The 14,286-nt window shown below is 39.1% G+C and overlaps 1 protein-coding gene across 1 annotated transcript; it reads left to right on the top strand.

Moving 5' to 3' along the window:
• Positions 1–1,650: 1,650 nt before the first annotated feature.
• Positions 1,651–12,603, top strand: HDC (histidine decarboxylase). Its single transcript, XM_067305792.1, has 12 exons — positions 1,651–1,703; positions 2,963–3,155; positions 4,236–4,349; positions 5,769–5,891; positions 6,738–6,872; positions 7,850–7,993; positions 8,239–8,305; positions 8,868–9,030; positions 9,132–9,222; positions 10,569–10,667; positions 11,399–11,500; positions 11,686–12,603. Exons 1-12 carry the CDS (start codon positions 1,651–1,653, stop codon positions 12,445–12,447), a joined length of 2,046 nt encoding a protein of 681 aa, XP_067161893.1. The 3' UTR covers positions 12,448–12,603.
• Positions 12,604–14,286: the final 1,683 nt, after the last annotated feature.

Below are 14,286 nucleotides of genomic sequence, written 5' to 3'. Positions count from 1 at the left end.
AGAAACATGAGATAAAAGCAAATGAATAAGTGTATGGTATGTTTTTGTGTGCTCTTTTTGTACTTCTGCTCTGAATGCCTTTTTTTTATCAATGTTTCTACTTCAGTATATTAATCTGATGAGTGTGTATCAGAGCATCTTTGTTGTATCTATGAAACAGTTGTTCCTTCTCAAATATCTAATCGCAGCAGAAATAGGAAAGGTTTTTTACACTGTTCTGTAGAAAGTTCACTGTGGAGAAAGAAGTAACAGCTTCCTAGAATTACAAAAGAGTTCAGGCTGTATTATAGCGCATCAGGCAGAAAATAGGAGCTGCTCTGGCAGCCAGTTCCCTTCTGTGTCATGGGAACAGAGAAACAGCTGTTATGGATCAGACTAAAGGTCCTTCTAGCCCCACATCCTGTCTCCAACAGTGGACATAACCAGGAGCAAGGCATAAGGAGGAGCAAGAATAGGGCAAGCATACTTTGTAATCATTTCTCTTTACAGTGCTTAGTCCGCTTAGACAATTAAGATTTTTAAGTAAGCCCTAACTCTCTCTTTTCCCAGGACTGCCTGGTATCAGTGTAGAGCAAGTTCCTTCTGCTGAAGAGGATTAGCACTCGACATTGAAATAGTGTCAAAGGCTATGCTGCCAGAGACAGGTCAGGATGTGTTTTCTGTGTCTGAAACTGGAATGAGGGGGCTCTATGTGCCTGTTCCTCAAAACTGAGAACAATCCAGGCAGAGGAGTGTGAAGGAACTCTGGAGATACAAGGCCAAACTGGAGTGCTTATGCACATCACATGTGAGAAAAGCAAGCACAGTGTGTGAAGAAGATGCATTTTCCCAGCTCACCGGTGTAGGGGGATAACAATGGAGGAATGTTACCCTGCAGTACAGATTGGTCTGAGCTGAAAGAGCAGGATTTCCCAAAGGGGATCATTGCTTTACACTGCGGCTCTGGAATTAGCAATAGTTGTGGTGCCTTTCTGTTGGCAGCAAGGGACTGAGTGCATAAGGGTTGAAGAAGTGTGGAGATGCAGAAGCTCTCTTCTGGAAAAAATCAATCCTAAAATCCTTTGTATAACTACTGCTTAGGCTGTTTTCAGTCGACAAGAATAAGATGGCTGCTTTTATTTGTTTTTGGAAACTCTTGAGTTTTTCTCTCTCACAAGTCTGATGTTAATGTTTCTGATATTCATGACATTGATTACCATGAGCCTTCTGAAAGGTTGTTCTAAAATGGGAAAGGGCTAGTGCAGATGAAGCTCTTCGAGATACTGCCTTACACATCAAAAGAGTACAACATCAACAGACTAAAAGCCCTCAGTTGGGAGGAGTTAGATAAACGCTCACCAATAACCTGCCTACGTTAAACCTTTTCCAGAATGCGTGAGTCCGAGAGATAAAGAGAGCTATAAAGGGTGAGCATCTAGCAGGGCACCAGACGGTACTGTCCACAGCTCGCTGAAACGGTCCTGGCCCAGGTTTGAAGAGCTTTTAGAAGAAATCAGTATGGAGCCAGAGGAGTACAGACAGAGAGGTGAGTGAGAGTGATCCTCCTCTGCTCTTGGAAATAGGTAGCGTTTGCTCACAGGGAAGAGCTGTTGTAGGGCTGGGAATGGTACCCAGAAATGAGGATGAGCTGTGCACTCTCAAACTCCACACATGCATCTTCGAGAGAGACCTACTGGGACTGAGAAGATAAGAATGTGTCCAGGGTAGATTTTAAACTAATGGATTTAAAGTCAGTGGATGACTTATGTTTTTTGGTCTTACATGTAAAATACTATGGGAAAGATCCCAAACCCTGTGATTCTGAATAAATTTTGTGCTAGGGGTGTATTATGCTCAGTGGCTCTTTCCTAGCTGAAACCATGAAAATTCACTGATACTGGTGCAGTTCTGGGGATAGGGAGCAAATTTTGGTCCCAGTGCTGAAGAAGATTGGCTAACAAGTGGAGAAAAGGTGTGGAGCTGTTTTCAGAGGATGCAAAAGTGGTAGTGCCATACTGACAGGAATCCTTATTTCTGTGAAATGCACGGTTTCTGTTCGTTTTAAGAAAATCTGTCTAGTCGGTAGTCAAATAGATTGTACTTCCAAAGGTACATTTGAAATTTTCAGTAATGACACTGAAGTAACCCTATCAATCTCTTCAGTCCTTGTGAAGCCTATACTAAGAGCTTTATTAGATGGAGCAGATAAGGTGTGGGAAAATTGAGTGGCTTTCCCAAGATCACCTAGCCACAGAGGCAGAGATTAACTCAGCTCTTTGATTGCTGGCCAGTGTCCTTTCTGTAGGAAAATGTTCACTCACTGAATAATCAGAAACCTTCAGGAGGTCATACAGCTCCCTGCCATATGTGGTGTGTCATGTGTATTCCCAGATAAATACCAGCAACAATTCATGAGATGATTCATAATACAGTGAATTGAGGCTAGTACTATGAAATATGGGAGTATATTTTTTTTATACAGGCAAGGAAACAGGCTTATTGTCAGGAAATACTATCAAGTAGTATTTTCCACTGATGAATCATATAGCCTTAAACTAACATTCAGAGGACGAGTCAGAATCAATTATTGAGCAGAAGTTCTTGTTTAATTTACTGCAAATTTTGCATATATTTTAAAATTTTTATTGGATGGGGTAGGATGAATTCTTAACGTAGACTTTCCTGCAGCTGGAAGCTGCCAACATTTGGTTTCAGTGGATTTCTGATATGCTCGTGATCTGTTCTGAAGTAAAAATGTGATGAGAGGCAGGAGAGATGAGGCTGAGGAATGTGCAGGATCCTCTGCTTCTGAATGCCCTGAAACCCCTGGGCACAGTAGGACTTGTCCACACTGGGGCTCTGGGCTACTGGTGTTCTGGTTCCTGTGGCTGTCCTGGGAGCAGCATCCTTCCGAGACAGATTGCTAATGACGGATTGCATGAAGTGCTAGTACTTGTTATTTTTCTGTGATCTAAACTCAAAGCACTGAGTTGCCTCTTCCAGGGAAAGAGATGGTGGATTACATTTGCCAGTACCTGAGCAGTGTGAGAGAGAGACGGGTGACTCCTGATGTGCAGCCAGGTTACATGAGAGCTCAGTTGCCGGATTCTGCCCCAATGGACCCAGACAGCTGGGACAACATCTTTGGAGACATAGAGAAAATTATTATGCCTGGGGTAAGGATTAAAGTATAATCATGTTGGGGAAAAGTCACTACTACTTGGGGTAACACCCAAATCCTGGGAATGTACAAATTCTGCAGAATATTTATTTAAGTAAGTAAACCACTTTGAAATATAGAATAATTCATGTAGAGATTTTGTCCAGAGAAGGACCTTGGAGATTACTGTTGTGTTCCTAACAACAATTTTAGGAGGTAGAATTAATATACTTTTGAAGTATTTTAGACTTTAGAATACTTCACATTTCCTTAGAAGGAAACTGATTTTCTGATATCGACAAATTTAGCTTCACAAGGCCCCTACCTGACAAGTAGCATCATCTTAGTTTCAGAGTTGGGGAGACTGAGACACAATAAGGTGAAGTATCTCTTGCCCAAAGTCATATACACTTAAGAATTGTCTCCTGCTCTGTGAACATAAGGGTTTCCTTCCTCTTGTAAGTCTATACTGCAGATTCTGTTAAGGGAGGTAATGGTACCTCATTAAACGTTGTATGTAAGAAGGTGTTACAAAGACTGTTTTAAAATTTCCTCTGTAGATATTTGGTCTGGTCTAGGAGAGGTATTCACTTTTATTATGCTTATATTGCTGTTCAGCATTTAAGCTCCTTTTTCAGGAGTACAGAGGGGGCCTGTATAATTCTAAGTTGCTGTGTGCAACCAAAGGCAAGCTGTTGCTTGATGGTGACAAAATGACTAGGAGCAACTTTGTTGCAAGGATTTCCAGGTACAAGGATAAACCTTTTTGACTCATTTGTTATAACAAGAATAAAGCCACCATAATGGAATGTTGTCAAAAGACCATTCTTTCCTGTTGAAAAATCTTTGTCTGCATGTTTAATTCAGATAAATGCTTTTGCTACAATTTGGAATTTATCTAATAACGACAGTGTTATCATTTGCTAGTGCTGTACTCCTGTTGATATTATCTCTGTAGCTTTCTGCTAGTAGATCTATAATTGCACATATTATGTTGCTGCGGTCCTTTCCCATCACTAACCAGATGCTAATTGCTACATCTGCTGCAGAATTTTGTGACCTTTTCAGACTTAACTTCTTGTTAACTTTGTTCTAGGTAGTCCATTGGCAGAGCCCGCATATGCACGCCTACTTTCCAGCTCTTACTTCTTGGCCTTCACTCCTGGGAGATATGTTGGCTGATGCAATTAACTGCTTGGGATTCACATGGGTAAATTATTTTGTTTTTTGGTACTTTGGATATTCTTCTTCAATGTGTACTGTGCGGGAGCAGGTCACTGTCATTCCTTCTGGATCTATGAATCTGTGTAACTCTTTACTTTAAACCATTCTAAGTTGTTTGTACAACTTAAAAATGTCTTCTCTCATAAAAATAAATAAATATTTGAAGACATTTTATAAATGTGTCATAGCAAGAGCAAAAGTTACCAAGTAATAAGAGCTGAAATGACAAAAATATATCAAACTTACTTACTTACTATCAAACCTTCGTAGCGTGACAATCACCACAAAGGTCTGTTTCCTAATTCTTTGCATATCCCAACATGAGCATTGCTGCCTGACCTCCAGTGTCAGTCCCAAAACTGTTACACAAGCACAGTAGGCAATAAAATAGCCACCACCTGTGACTGCTCCATTGAGAGAACAAGTTTCCTACTTTTCCCCTTGTAAATGAAGTTGTTTGGCCTGTCCCAGAAAGTCTGTGTGTCCAGTGTCCTCCTGCAGCTACACAGCACTACTTGGTTTTGTGTGACTCTGCAGCCCTCACTGGCATTCTGAAGCCAATCTTTTCTCCACTGGTGAGTTGCCCAGATCTTTAGCCTTATGTCTCCCTGTAGAAAGCTGTAGAAGTTCATTAACCTATAAAAATAAATAAATAAATAAATAATTGAAGGTTACAGTCTCTATATGCTTGTCTCAAATTACCTCATTGTATACAGAAAAATGCCCATTTCTGTGTCCTCTATCTAGTTTTGATAGACTTCTGTTAAGTTTGCAATGTAAACTGATTCTTTCATAAGTGGAAAGCCAGACACTGCAGAGCAACTTCCGCCTTACTTTTACTGCTCTACAAAAAGCCCCACTTAGCTCTCCTCATTTGTAAGAGGGATCAGTGTCCATTCTCTTCAGGGAGCAAAAGCATGTACTCACATATGGTGAATTACACTTCCAGATTTTTGCCTCAAATGACTCCTGATCTTTCTCTTTAATGGACTGTCTAAAATAATTGATAGTTTAGAAGCTCAATGCTGAGGTGATGCTGGTAAATTGGAGAGCTTTTTCAGGAGGTTGGTGAGAGTCTGTTTGTATTTGAAGTTCCAAGAAAGCAGCTGGTAATGAGGGAACCAGCAAGATACCCAGAGCTCATCCTCACCTGCAACCTCAGCATAGAGGTTTGTGTTACAGAACTGGTCAGACACCATCATTCTCATTATAGTGGTATTGTGCTCTGCGAGATATCTGCCATAGTCTTACAGGGCTAGCTGTCTAAATATCCAATACTACAAAGTTTGTAATCTGCACTTTTGTCACATTTAGGTGAGATTTCTGCCAAGGCAATTAAAAATATAACTGTTAATTAAAATGTGCTTTGTGGCAGTAAGCTGATTCTCTTTGTTTGAATTGCTAGGCCTCCAGTCCAGCCTGTACAGAACTGGAAATGAACGTGATGGATTGGCTGGCTAAAATGCTGGGCCTTCCAGATAAATTTCTGCACCACCATCCCAACAGCATGGGAGGAGGAGTATTACAGGTAGGGGAGAACAGAGGTGGCCTCATCAGAGTTTCTATTTTCACTCAAGTGAATTTCCCTCTGAAAGGACTGATAGTTTTCCTTGAAGCAAAATCAACAAGATTTGGTCTGTGTGTTGGGAAGTAGAGATAAATCTCAATTTGGCATTTCTTTACTGAATTTTAAAATTAAATGTAGAAGATTATGGAATAGGAATTGCTATTGCTTTAGTCCTTAATAGGTTACAGACTAGGAGCTAGTGCTCTTATGGATTTACTAAGGATAAATTAGGTAATCAGATTTGTTTTTTCAGTCCATTTCACATCACCAAAGTATTCACCAAAGTTATTCTAATGTAATTAGAGAAGGGGAAGACTTCAGTTGTCACTATCCTTCTGCCAGAAGTCTTTGTCCACATAAGAAATTCTTTTTTCTCTTTTCATGTCTACTTTGTGTCTCTGAGAACTGCAGGATTAAAGCCTGAACCTTCACCTTCTTTCATAAAGCCTCAGCCAGTATCCCCTGAAATCAGTGCTAAGACTCTCTGTATTATAAGGAGCTTTGCTCAGGTGTATAATTTTCATGGGAGATGCTACATTTTAGCCACAGAAGAAAAAAAGGAAAATGTGATTTCTCCCCACCACCTCTTGCACATTTAAAAATATGCAGCAGTCTGAAGGCTTTGTTTTGTGTTGCTGGCTCAGAGAGCTGCTCATCAGCTAGTGTCTTTACACTGCATCTGAGAAAAGCAATTGTAGAAATGAAAGAGGGGGTGGGTAGCTGAGCAGTTCAATGATTTTAGTAAATCCCTGACTAAATAGCAATAAAGTAGCAATATGCTGCAGTAAAAGTGCAATGTCTTTGCAGAGCACTGTGAGTGAATCAACCTTGGTTGCACTGCTAGCAGCAAGGAAAAACAAAATTTTGGAAATGAAGGTTTCTGAGCCAGACACTGATGAGTCCTCACTCAATTCTCGTCTCATCGCTTACGCGTCTGATCAAGTAGGTTCTTATGGTTACAAAGAAACACATTTGCTTCTCTTGTCTCATCCAGACCATATAGATTACAATGTGAATTTGCATTTCTGTGTCAATAGAAAAACACAAACATAAATGCTTCACAAGCATGAATGAACCCTCTAAAGTTGTTTTCTGCTGATGAGGAATAAGAATCAATGTGAGGTGAGGCATTTTGCAAGGTCTCAGCAGCCCAGAGGAGACCCTTTCACATAACTCATTTCTGCGCTTCTTTGCTGTCTTCCGCAAAGCCATACTCCAGTAACTTTCATTACTACGTGCTGATGTCATGCTGCTTCTGCCGTTGTTTCTTCACAGTCTGCTTCCATTCAGAGATGGGCCCACTCAGGGCACTACCTCAGTGATGCCCCTGGTTAGGTTCTCCACTCCAGGCCCTTGAGGTTGTTCTTGGAGAAAATCAGGAGCACCTGCACAGTGCTGAGACTCTGCCTTGGAAGCCTGTTCCATCCTTTGATTCCTGAACTGAACACATTCCCTGTGAATACAGCAACAGCAGACGTGCTCATGCCGTGTCTCCTTTGATACAAATAAAGGGCCTTTGTTGTGAGGGGCTTTGGTTTACCCTAACCCCAATCTGGGCAGACTTCAGGGGGTTTTCTCCTCTTATAGCAATGAGAAGTGAACAAACTGAGGTTGATCCATTTCTAGAGTGTCCTTTAAGATTTGAATTTTGATGAATGACCTTCCAAACACAGCATAAGGATGATTATTATTACATTTTAGAGACTAGTACTTGAATAAATGGAGCGTATATATTCCTTAGAATTACAGTGTAATATTTCTTTTAGTTATTCGCAAAGAACAAGCTTTCAGGCTTATATTAATCCAAATTATAATTAGGATCTTATCTCTGCTTTTCTTGTGATCACTTTTATAATGCCATAATTTATCACAGTTGTTCAGCTTTAGAGCTTTCTTTCTTGCTGTTTCTTTTTTTTAAGGCGCATTCTTCTGTAGAAAAGGCCGGCTTGATTTCTCTTGTGAAGATGAAATTTCTGCCTGTGGATGAGAACTTTTCCCTCAGAGGTGAAACTTTGATGAAAGCCATTGAAGAAGACAGAAACAGAGGCCTAGTGCCTGTTTTTGTATGTTCAACTTTGTTATTGACATAGTATTGTATTCTAAATGTCAACATAAAAATATATCTAAAGCATTTCTTACTGTGCTAAAATAGATTAGTTGAAAGTTAAAATGTATATGACAATTTCTGTTTTATCGAATCCAAATATTTTAGTATCATTTCATTTTTGACTGAATTGATAGCCTGCTTGGTTTTAAAATGCATCCTTTTATTTAAAAATGCCATTTTAACAAGTTTGTTTTCTTCTAGGTTTGTGCAACTTTGGGTACAACTGGTGTCTGTGCTTTTGACAGTCTCTCAGAGCTGGGTCCAATTTGTAAGCGTATTTCTTGTTTTGTTGTTTTTAAACTATGATAGCACAGACAAGACAACATGGGGGTTTTTCATGCCCAAACCAAGGAGAATAGACACACTACTCAGCTAAGTTTTTCAGCTATGTTTTAAAGATCTGTGGAGTCAGTGGTAGTCTTTCCACTATTTCTGTAAGATTTACATTAGGATGCTAAAATGTATTCTACTCAAGATGGATAAAATTTGCCAATGGATAAATCTTTAATATATGGTTTCCTAGGGAATACACACAGTGTACGGTACAGAGTGCAGTACTGTTGTATAATGGATAAATAAATAAGTATTTAACCTAGCAAAGGAATTTTGGAAATACTGGTTAGTAGGACAACCTTTGTAGCTGCCAGTTCAATAGATAAATTTGAAGTGGCTGCAGATTCTACTCCAGAATAAATTCTGACAAGTAGCTGCTGAAGACCTATGGCTCTGTCTCTGCTCCCTGCCCATGCACCTAGTCTTCAGAGAGAAAAAATTAAGCACGTACTTTGATTCATTATGTCCCCTACATACAACAGTCTCAATTCCAACAGGTGATGCTGAGGGACTCTGGCTTCATATTGATGCTGCATATGCAGGAACAGCATTTGTATGTCCTGAATTTCGATTGTTCTTGGATGGAATTGAATATGCAGATTCCTTTGCTTTTAATCCTTCTAAATGGATGATGGTTCATTTTGACTGCACTGGATTTTGGTGAGTAAAGGCAAAACACAAACACCAAAAGGATAATATGCAAATTGCAAAGTCTTTCGCTGCACAGGTTTTTTGCTAACAGTTCATTCTACAATTGATAGGGTTAAAGATAAATACAAGTTACATCAAACCTTCAGTGTTAACCCTGTCTACCTCAGGCATCCCAATTCAGGAGCTGCTGTTGATTTCATGGTAAGTCGCCATGTGAGTTAATATTCTAAATTGCCTATGAAACGTTCAAACACAGATTGCCAAATTGCTCACACCCTGGAGTGTGATTACCTTGAAGCTGGTCTTACTACATAAAAGTATAAAAGCAATCATAATGAGATCCTACTGCAGATTAAATAATAGAACTTTGAAGTGAGCTGTGCTTGTGAAAGCTGATTATAAAATTGCATAGAAATGCTTTCAGATATAGAGATTAAGTTAAATAAGAGCATGACATTAGTGTTTTGCATGCCTAAAGACTTTGTTTGCCCTCTGCAGGCAAATAAGCTAATTCTTAGCATTGTGTCATGAACTTGACTATAGTGGGACTTTTTTATACAGCTGGGGATGTACCCTAGCCTTTCTAGTCAGAAAGTCATTTTTGTGCATCGTATTATAGGAAGTAATTCCTCCTGATAGCATTTTGGGTGTTCTATGTATATCTCTGATATGTAATACAATAGAGAAAGGAGTAATCAATGAAAACACCCTGCTCGCAAACAGCAGTAGAATGAATTACATTTTCCTTCAGATGAAGCTATTAGAAGAGCTATGAGGCATTTCAGTTTAGATCCATCTTGTAGAAGATTTCAGTACAGTAAAACAACATAATATTCAACTACCGGTTGTTTCAGCTGTGATCTCACCCAAGTCCTGAAACTATAATTGTTGTGTTTCTTTAAATCAATAATGCTTTTCACTAGAGAGAGTGAACGTCTGTGTGTGTGTCTGCCTGTGTGTCTGCGTCTGTAGAGAAAAAAAATCGGTGAGTCCCTCTTGTGGTTAAATAGGACTCTGCAAGTCATTCTGTAGATCCTTAGAAGTACTTTTTTACGTGTTCCGTCACTCTTACATGCAGTAAATGTTATTTTCTCTGGCAGGGTCTAATCTTATATCTGTTCCAACTGCTTATAGTCGATTTGGGAAACCATTCAGAACAGCACTTAAATATGCATATTACAGGACTTGAAGTGAGCACTCAGTCATAAAGTGTAGATTGGCACATCTAAGTTTATAAGGCTCTTTAAGTGTAAACAGGAGTTGCTATTTATAAGTTGGTAATTAACTAAAAATTCTAAACATAACTATGCTGTAGACTAAGGGGAATAGCCAAAATTTTATTTTTCCAAATACTTGAAAAATATGTAGACATAGTTCTTCTTTGATGGCTATTTCCTAGGCTCAGTTAGTTTTCACTGATGTGAAATTCTTTGTCAATAAAGATTTCTGACCTGAGTACAGGTCTGAAGTATCAAACTGCTGTAGTGTAAGAGGACGCTCCTTTCTGTTGTTTTTGCACTTGCTGATACACTCTTGTTTTTTCCCAGCACTGGCAAATTCCACTAAGTCGTCGATTTCGTTCTTTGAAGCTGTGGTTTGTGATTCGTTCATTCGGGGTGAAAAAGCTTCAAGCTCACGTCCGGCATGTATGTGAATTAACAATACAAGCATAAACATTGTGCATTTATTGGCAGCTGAGTTTGTTTAAACTCAGTGATAAAATGAATAATAGAAATCCTCTGACATACAAACCTTGCATGTAAACACTAAATGCATGCTGATTTTAATCTTAAGTAATCTGAAAAGATTTACTACGTAGACAAAGCTTTCCGTGTACACTTTTGGGAAGCAGAAGGCAATGGAAAGCAACTTGATATATCAGTGCCTTCTGCAAATTGTGGAGTACTAATCTGTAGAGGTTTTCTTTGAGGCAAAGTGGCAGCTGTTTGGGAGGCAGTCTGTGATAGACGGCTATTGGGTGAACCCATTGCTATGAAAATCTACAGGCTTAAATCCTTGGTGGAATGTAAATACAAGGGATCATATTGTGGATCAATAGTTATTGCAAGATGATTCTAACTTGGACTTTCAAACCTTTCTCTAGAAAACTCCTATGTATAGTCCAGTTACTCGTTTGCTGTCACGGGTCTGTCTGTAAGGATCTGCAAAACCCACTGAAAATAGATTTTGGATCAGACTCTTAACTGATCCTACCATAGGCTTTGACAAATAGAGACAGTCTTTAAAATTTTAGTTGTTGTCATTCTCAGTTTTGCTATCATTCATGTTGGAATGATGTGTTTTAACTACTTAATTTAGTGTCTTATATTGGGTCTGTGACAAACTAATGCATAACTACTTTTTTTTTTAATTATAGGGTACTGAAACAGCCAAATTCTTTGAATCTTTGGTTAAAAGTGATCCGCTCTTTGAAATTCCTGCCAAGAGACACCTCGGACTGGTTGTGTTTCGTTTAAAGGTAAAGACTGGGCCATTTGCATCCTCTCTTGGAATGAACTGACTGCAGCTGATCTCTCCCCAGACATTAATAACTGTGAATAAACTCTTCATGTAAGAATTTGTAATGCTGGAATTCTTACAAAGATGACTGGATGTCATAGCAATTGTAACTGTAGTATTTCTTCTTATCCATATTTAAAACAGGGTCCCAATTGGCTGACAGAAGAGCTCCTGAAAGAACTGAGCAGTTCTGGCAAGATTTTCCTTATTCCAGCAACCATTCATGACAAGTTCATCATTCGTTTTACTGTAACATCTCAGTTCACAACCAGGGAAGATATTCTGCAAGACTGGGACATCATTCAACACACTGCAGCCCAAATCGTTAGCCGGCATTATGCGTTGCACCGCATCAGTTCTGGTGATGGGGCAAGAATCCCTAATATGATAGTTAAGCCTAGTTCTAATACCATTAGTAATGCTTCTCAGTTTTATCTAGATGAAGGAGAACACAAAACACCGTCCAGAAAAATAGTAGTTCAGCCTAAGAAGTTAGCAGTGAGTCCCAGTACATGTGTGATTAACCAACAAGTGGAAGGTCAAGGGGATCCTCTAGATGACTGTTTTCCAGAAGATGTCCAAGATGTTACCAAACATAAGTTATCCTCCTTCTTATTCAGTTATTTATCTGTTCAAGGCAAGAAAAAGACAGCACGCTCCCTTAGCTGCAACAGTGTGCCAATGACTGGTGGTCTTGAGCAATGTAACCCCAAAGCAGGAGCCGCTGACAAGAGAGAGTCTCATACAAATGCCAAAATCCTTTCTAGGCTGCCTGAAGAGGTGATGATGCTCAAAAAAAGCGCCTTCAAAAAACTGATCAAGTTTTACAGTGTTCCAAGCTTCCCAGAGTGTAGCATTCAGTGTGGCCTTCATCTGCCTTGCTGTCCTCTGCAAGCCATTGTTTAACAAGTGAAAGAAATTGGTCCTTAAGGCCTCCCCAGATAGAAAAGAACCAAAGTTTGCTTACTCATATGCAATACTACCTGTTATTTTGTTCAATATGTAAACAGTAGCAACGACCACTGAGAAAATTCCTGTGCTTCTACTGATGCAAAACCTTGTGTATTTATAGATTAAAATGTCAAATAAATCTTGTAAGCATGTAATATGAAACTCTGGTTTGTAGACTGTAGAAAAGAAAATGCCAATTTTTGCCTTATCAGCCTTGCAATACACTAATGGACCATTCACAGATGGTAGGCTAGAATCGTTTTAACAAAACATGCTGGTCTCAATAGGGTGTAAACAATTTAGCTCACTATTTGCACCACTGATTTTTTAATACCTTGACCTAAATTTTCTAAAGACTGCTGTAGGGACCTGTTGGTATGTACAGTGCCAACATCACTTGTAAACTGTGCAAAAAGGAAGATGTAACCTTTCTAAGAGGTTTTGCCATGCAAGGGCAGTTTTAAACTCTGTGAATTTAAAACCACAGCAGCCCTGCCTTCCTGTTTGCGTTAATCAGTTACATTGCACAGGAGGCTTTGTGCACCCCTGTACCAGGAAGATTTGCCATTGCTGAGCACCTGTGGCTTTTGTCAGCATTACCTAAAGGCTGTAAATTACAAGTGCATGGGGGAAAAGAACAGGAACGATTTCACCCTTTCTCATACCAGAACTAGGAACATTAAACTAAAAGGTAGCAGGACACAGACAAAAGGGGGGGGGGGTCTCCATGCAGCAAACAAACTCATTGCTACAAGAGGGCAATGATTTACATATTTTTCAAAAATAATTCAAAATATTAATTGGAGAAAAAGCCACTGAGGGCAGTTTCAAATTCAGAGTGTCTGCTGTTGAGTCAGGAAGCATAAAGATTGCTGGGGAACTATTCTGGGGAAGAATTGCTAGATGCTTGCTGTTGTCTTCATAGTCATTGCCAGACAGCTGCAATAAGCCCTTGTTAAGGCAGGGTGCTGGGCCAGTATAGCTGTTCTTAAGTTATATAAGCAATGAGTCTGGTCAATCAATCAGACCAATTTCCATACTGTTACACAACAGTGGGGATTACTGGGGCATGTATTACAAGCAGCAGTAAAATTTGGCCTACCAACTCTTCCTAGTAAGTATTTATTTATTTATACTATGCTGTATTATTATTTGCAGGTTTGTTTTTTTATTATAGAAAAACTTAAAGCATGCTTCATTATGAAGTATCTTGCCTGCCATTACCCTATTTACAGCCAAAGGAAAATAGCTATAAGTTATTACAAATTATTCTTATTTTGTATATATATTACCTGATGCATGAAAATTAAAAAGAGAAGGTACTGCTGCAATGGGTAAAAGTTAATGATGTGAGCATCTAACCTAGACTTTCTTGCATTAGTTAATCTGAGATAACCGTAAGCTTCCTTAACAGTCTTTGTTAATGAATACTGTGTTTTGACTAGGGATGTAATTTTTTTTACTAATGCAGTTATCGTGGCTCACCTTCCAGCATGAATATAAATCTACTTACATAAAGGTGTCTTACATAGTACTCACGTTCATATGCCAAGATGCCCAATACAAATATTCATAGTTTTAACAATACAGTACATCCACACACTGTGGGAAGGAGCCTGTGCTATACTAGCTATCCAGGATAGTTAATGCTAATGTGGCCTTCTCTTCACATAAGCAGATCAGTAGAAATTCTGTAAATACAGATGAGAACCTGTATACGATTTAAACTGTTTAAGAACAAGCCTGAATGTTAATTACTTGGGACTTACGATGATGGTTTCAGTGTGCTGGTAA

The sequence above is a fragment of the Apteryx mantelli genome, chromosome 15 (genome assembly GCF_036417845.1).
Source record: "Apteryx mantelli isolate bAptMan1 chromosome 15, bAptMan1.hap1, whole genome shotgun sequence".
Taxonomy (NCBI): Eukaryota; Metazoa; Chordata; class Aves; order Apterygiformes; family Apterygidae; genus Apteryx; species Apteryx mantelli.
This window is presented reverse-complemented; position numbering and strand designations above follow the sequence as displayed.

What these genes read in the sequence shown, in the direction of transcription:
- HDC (XM_067305792.1), top strand. Translation starts at nt 1,651, where the DNA reads ATGCATCTTCGAGAGAGACCTACTGGGACTGAGAAGATAAGAATGTGT. An exon ending in GAGGCCTAGTGCCTGTTTTT is followed by an intron (nt 7,994 to 8,238) that starts GTATGTTCAACT and finishes GTTTTCTTCTAG; the next exon opens with GTTTGTGCAACTTTGGGTAC. An exon ending in TTCAAGCTCACGTCCGGCAT is followed by an intron (nt 10,668 to 11,398) that starts GTATGTGAATTA and finishes TTTTAATTATAG; the next exon opens with GGTACTGAAACAGCCAAATT.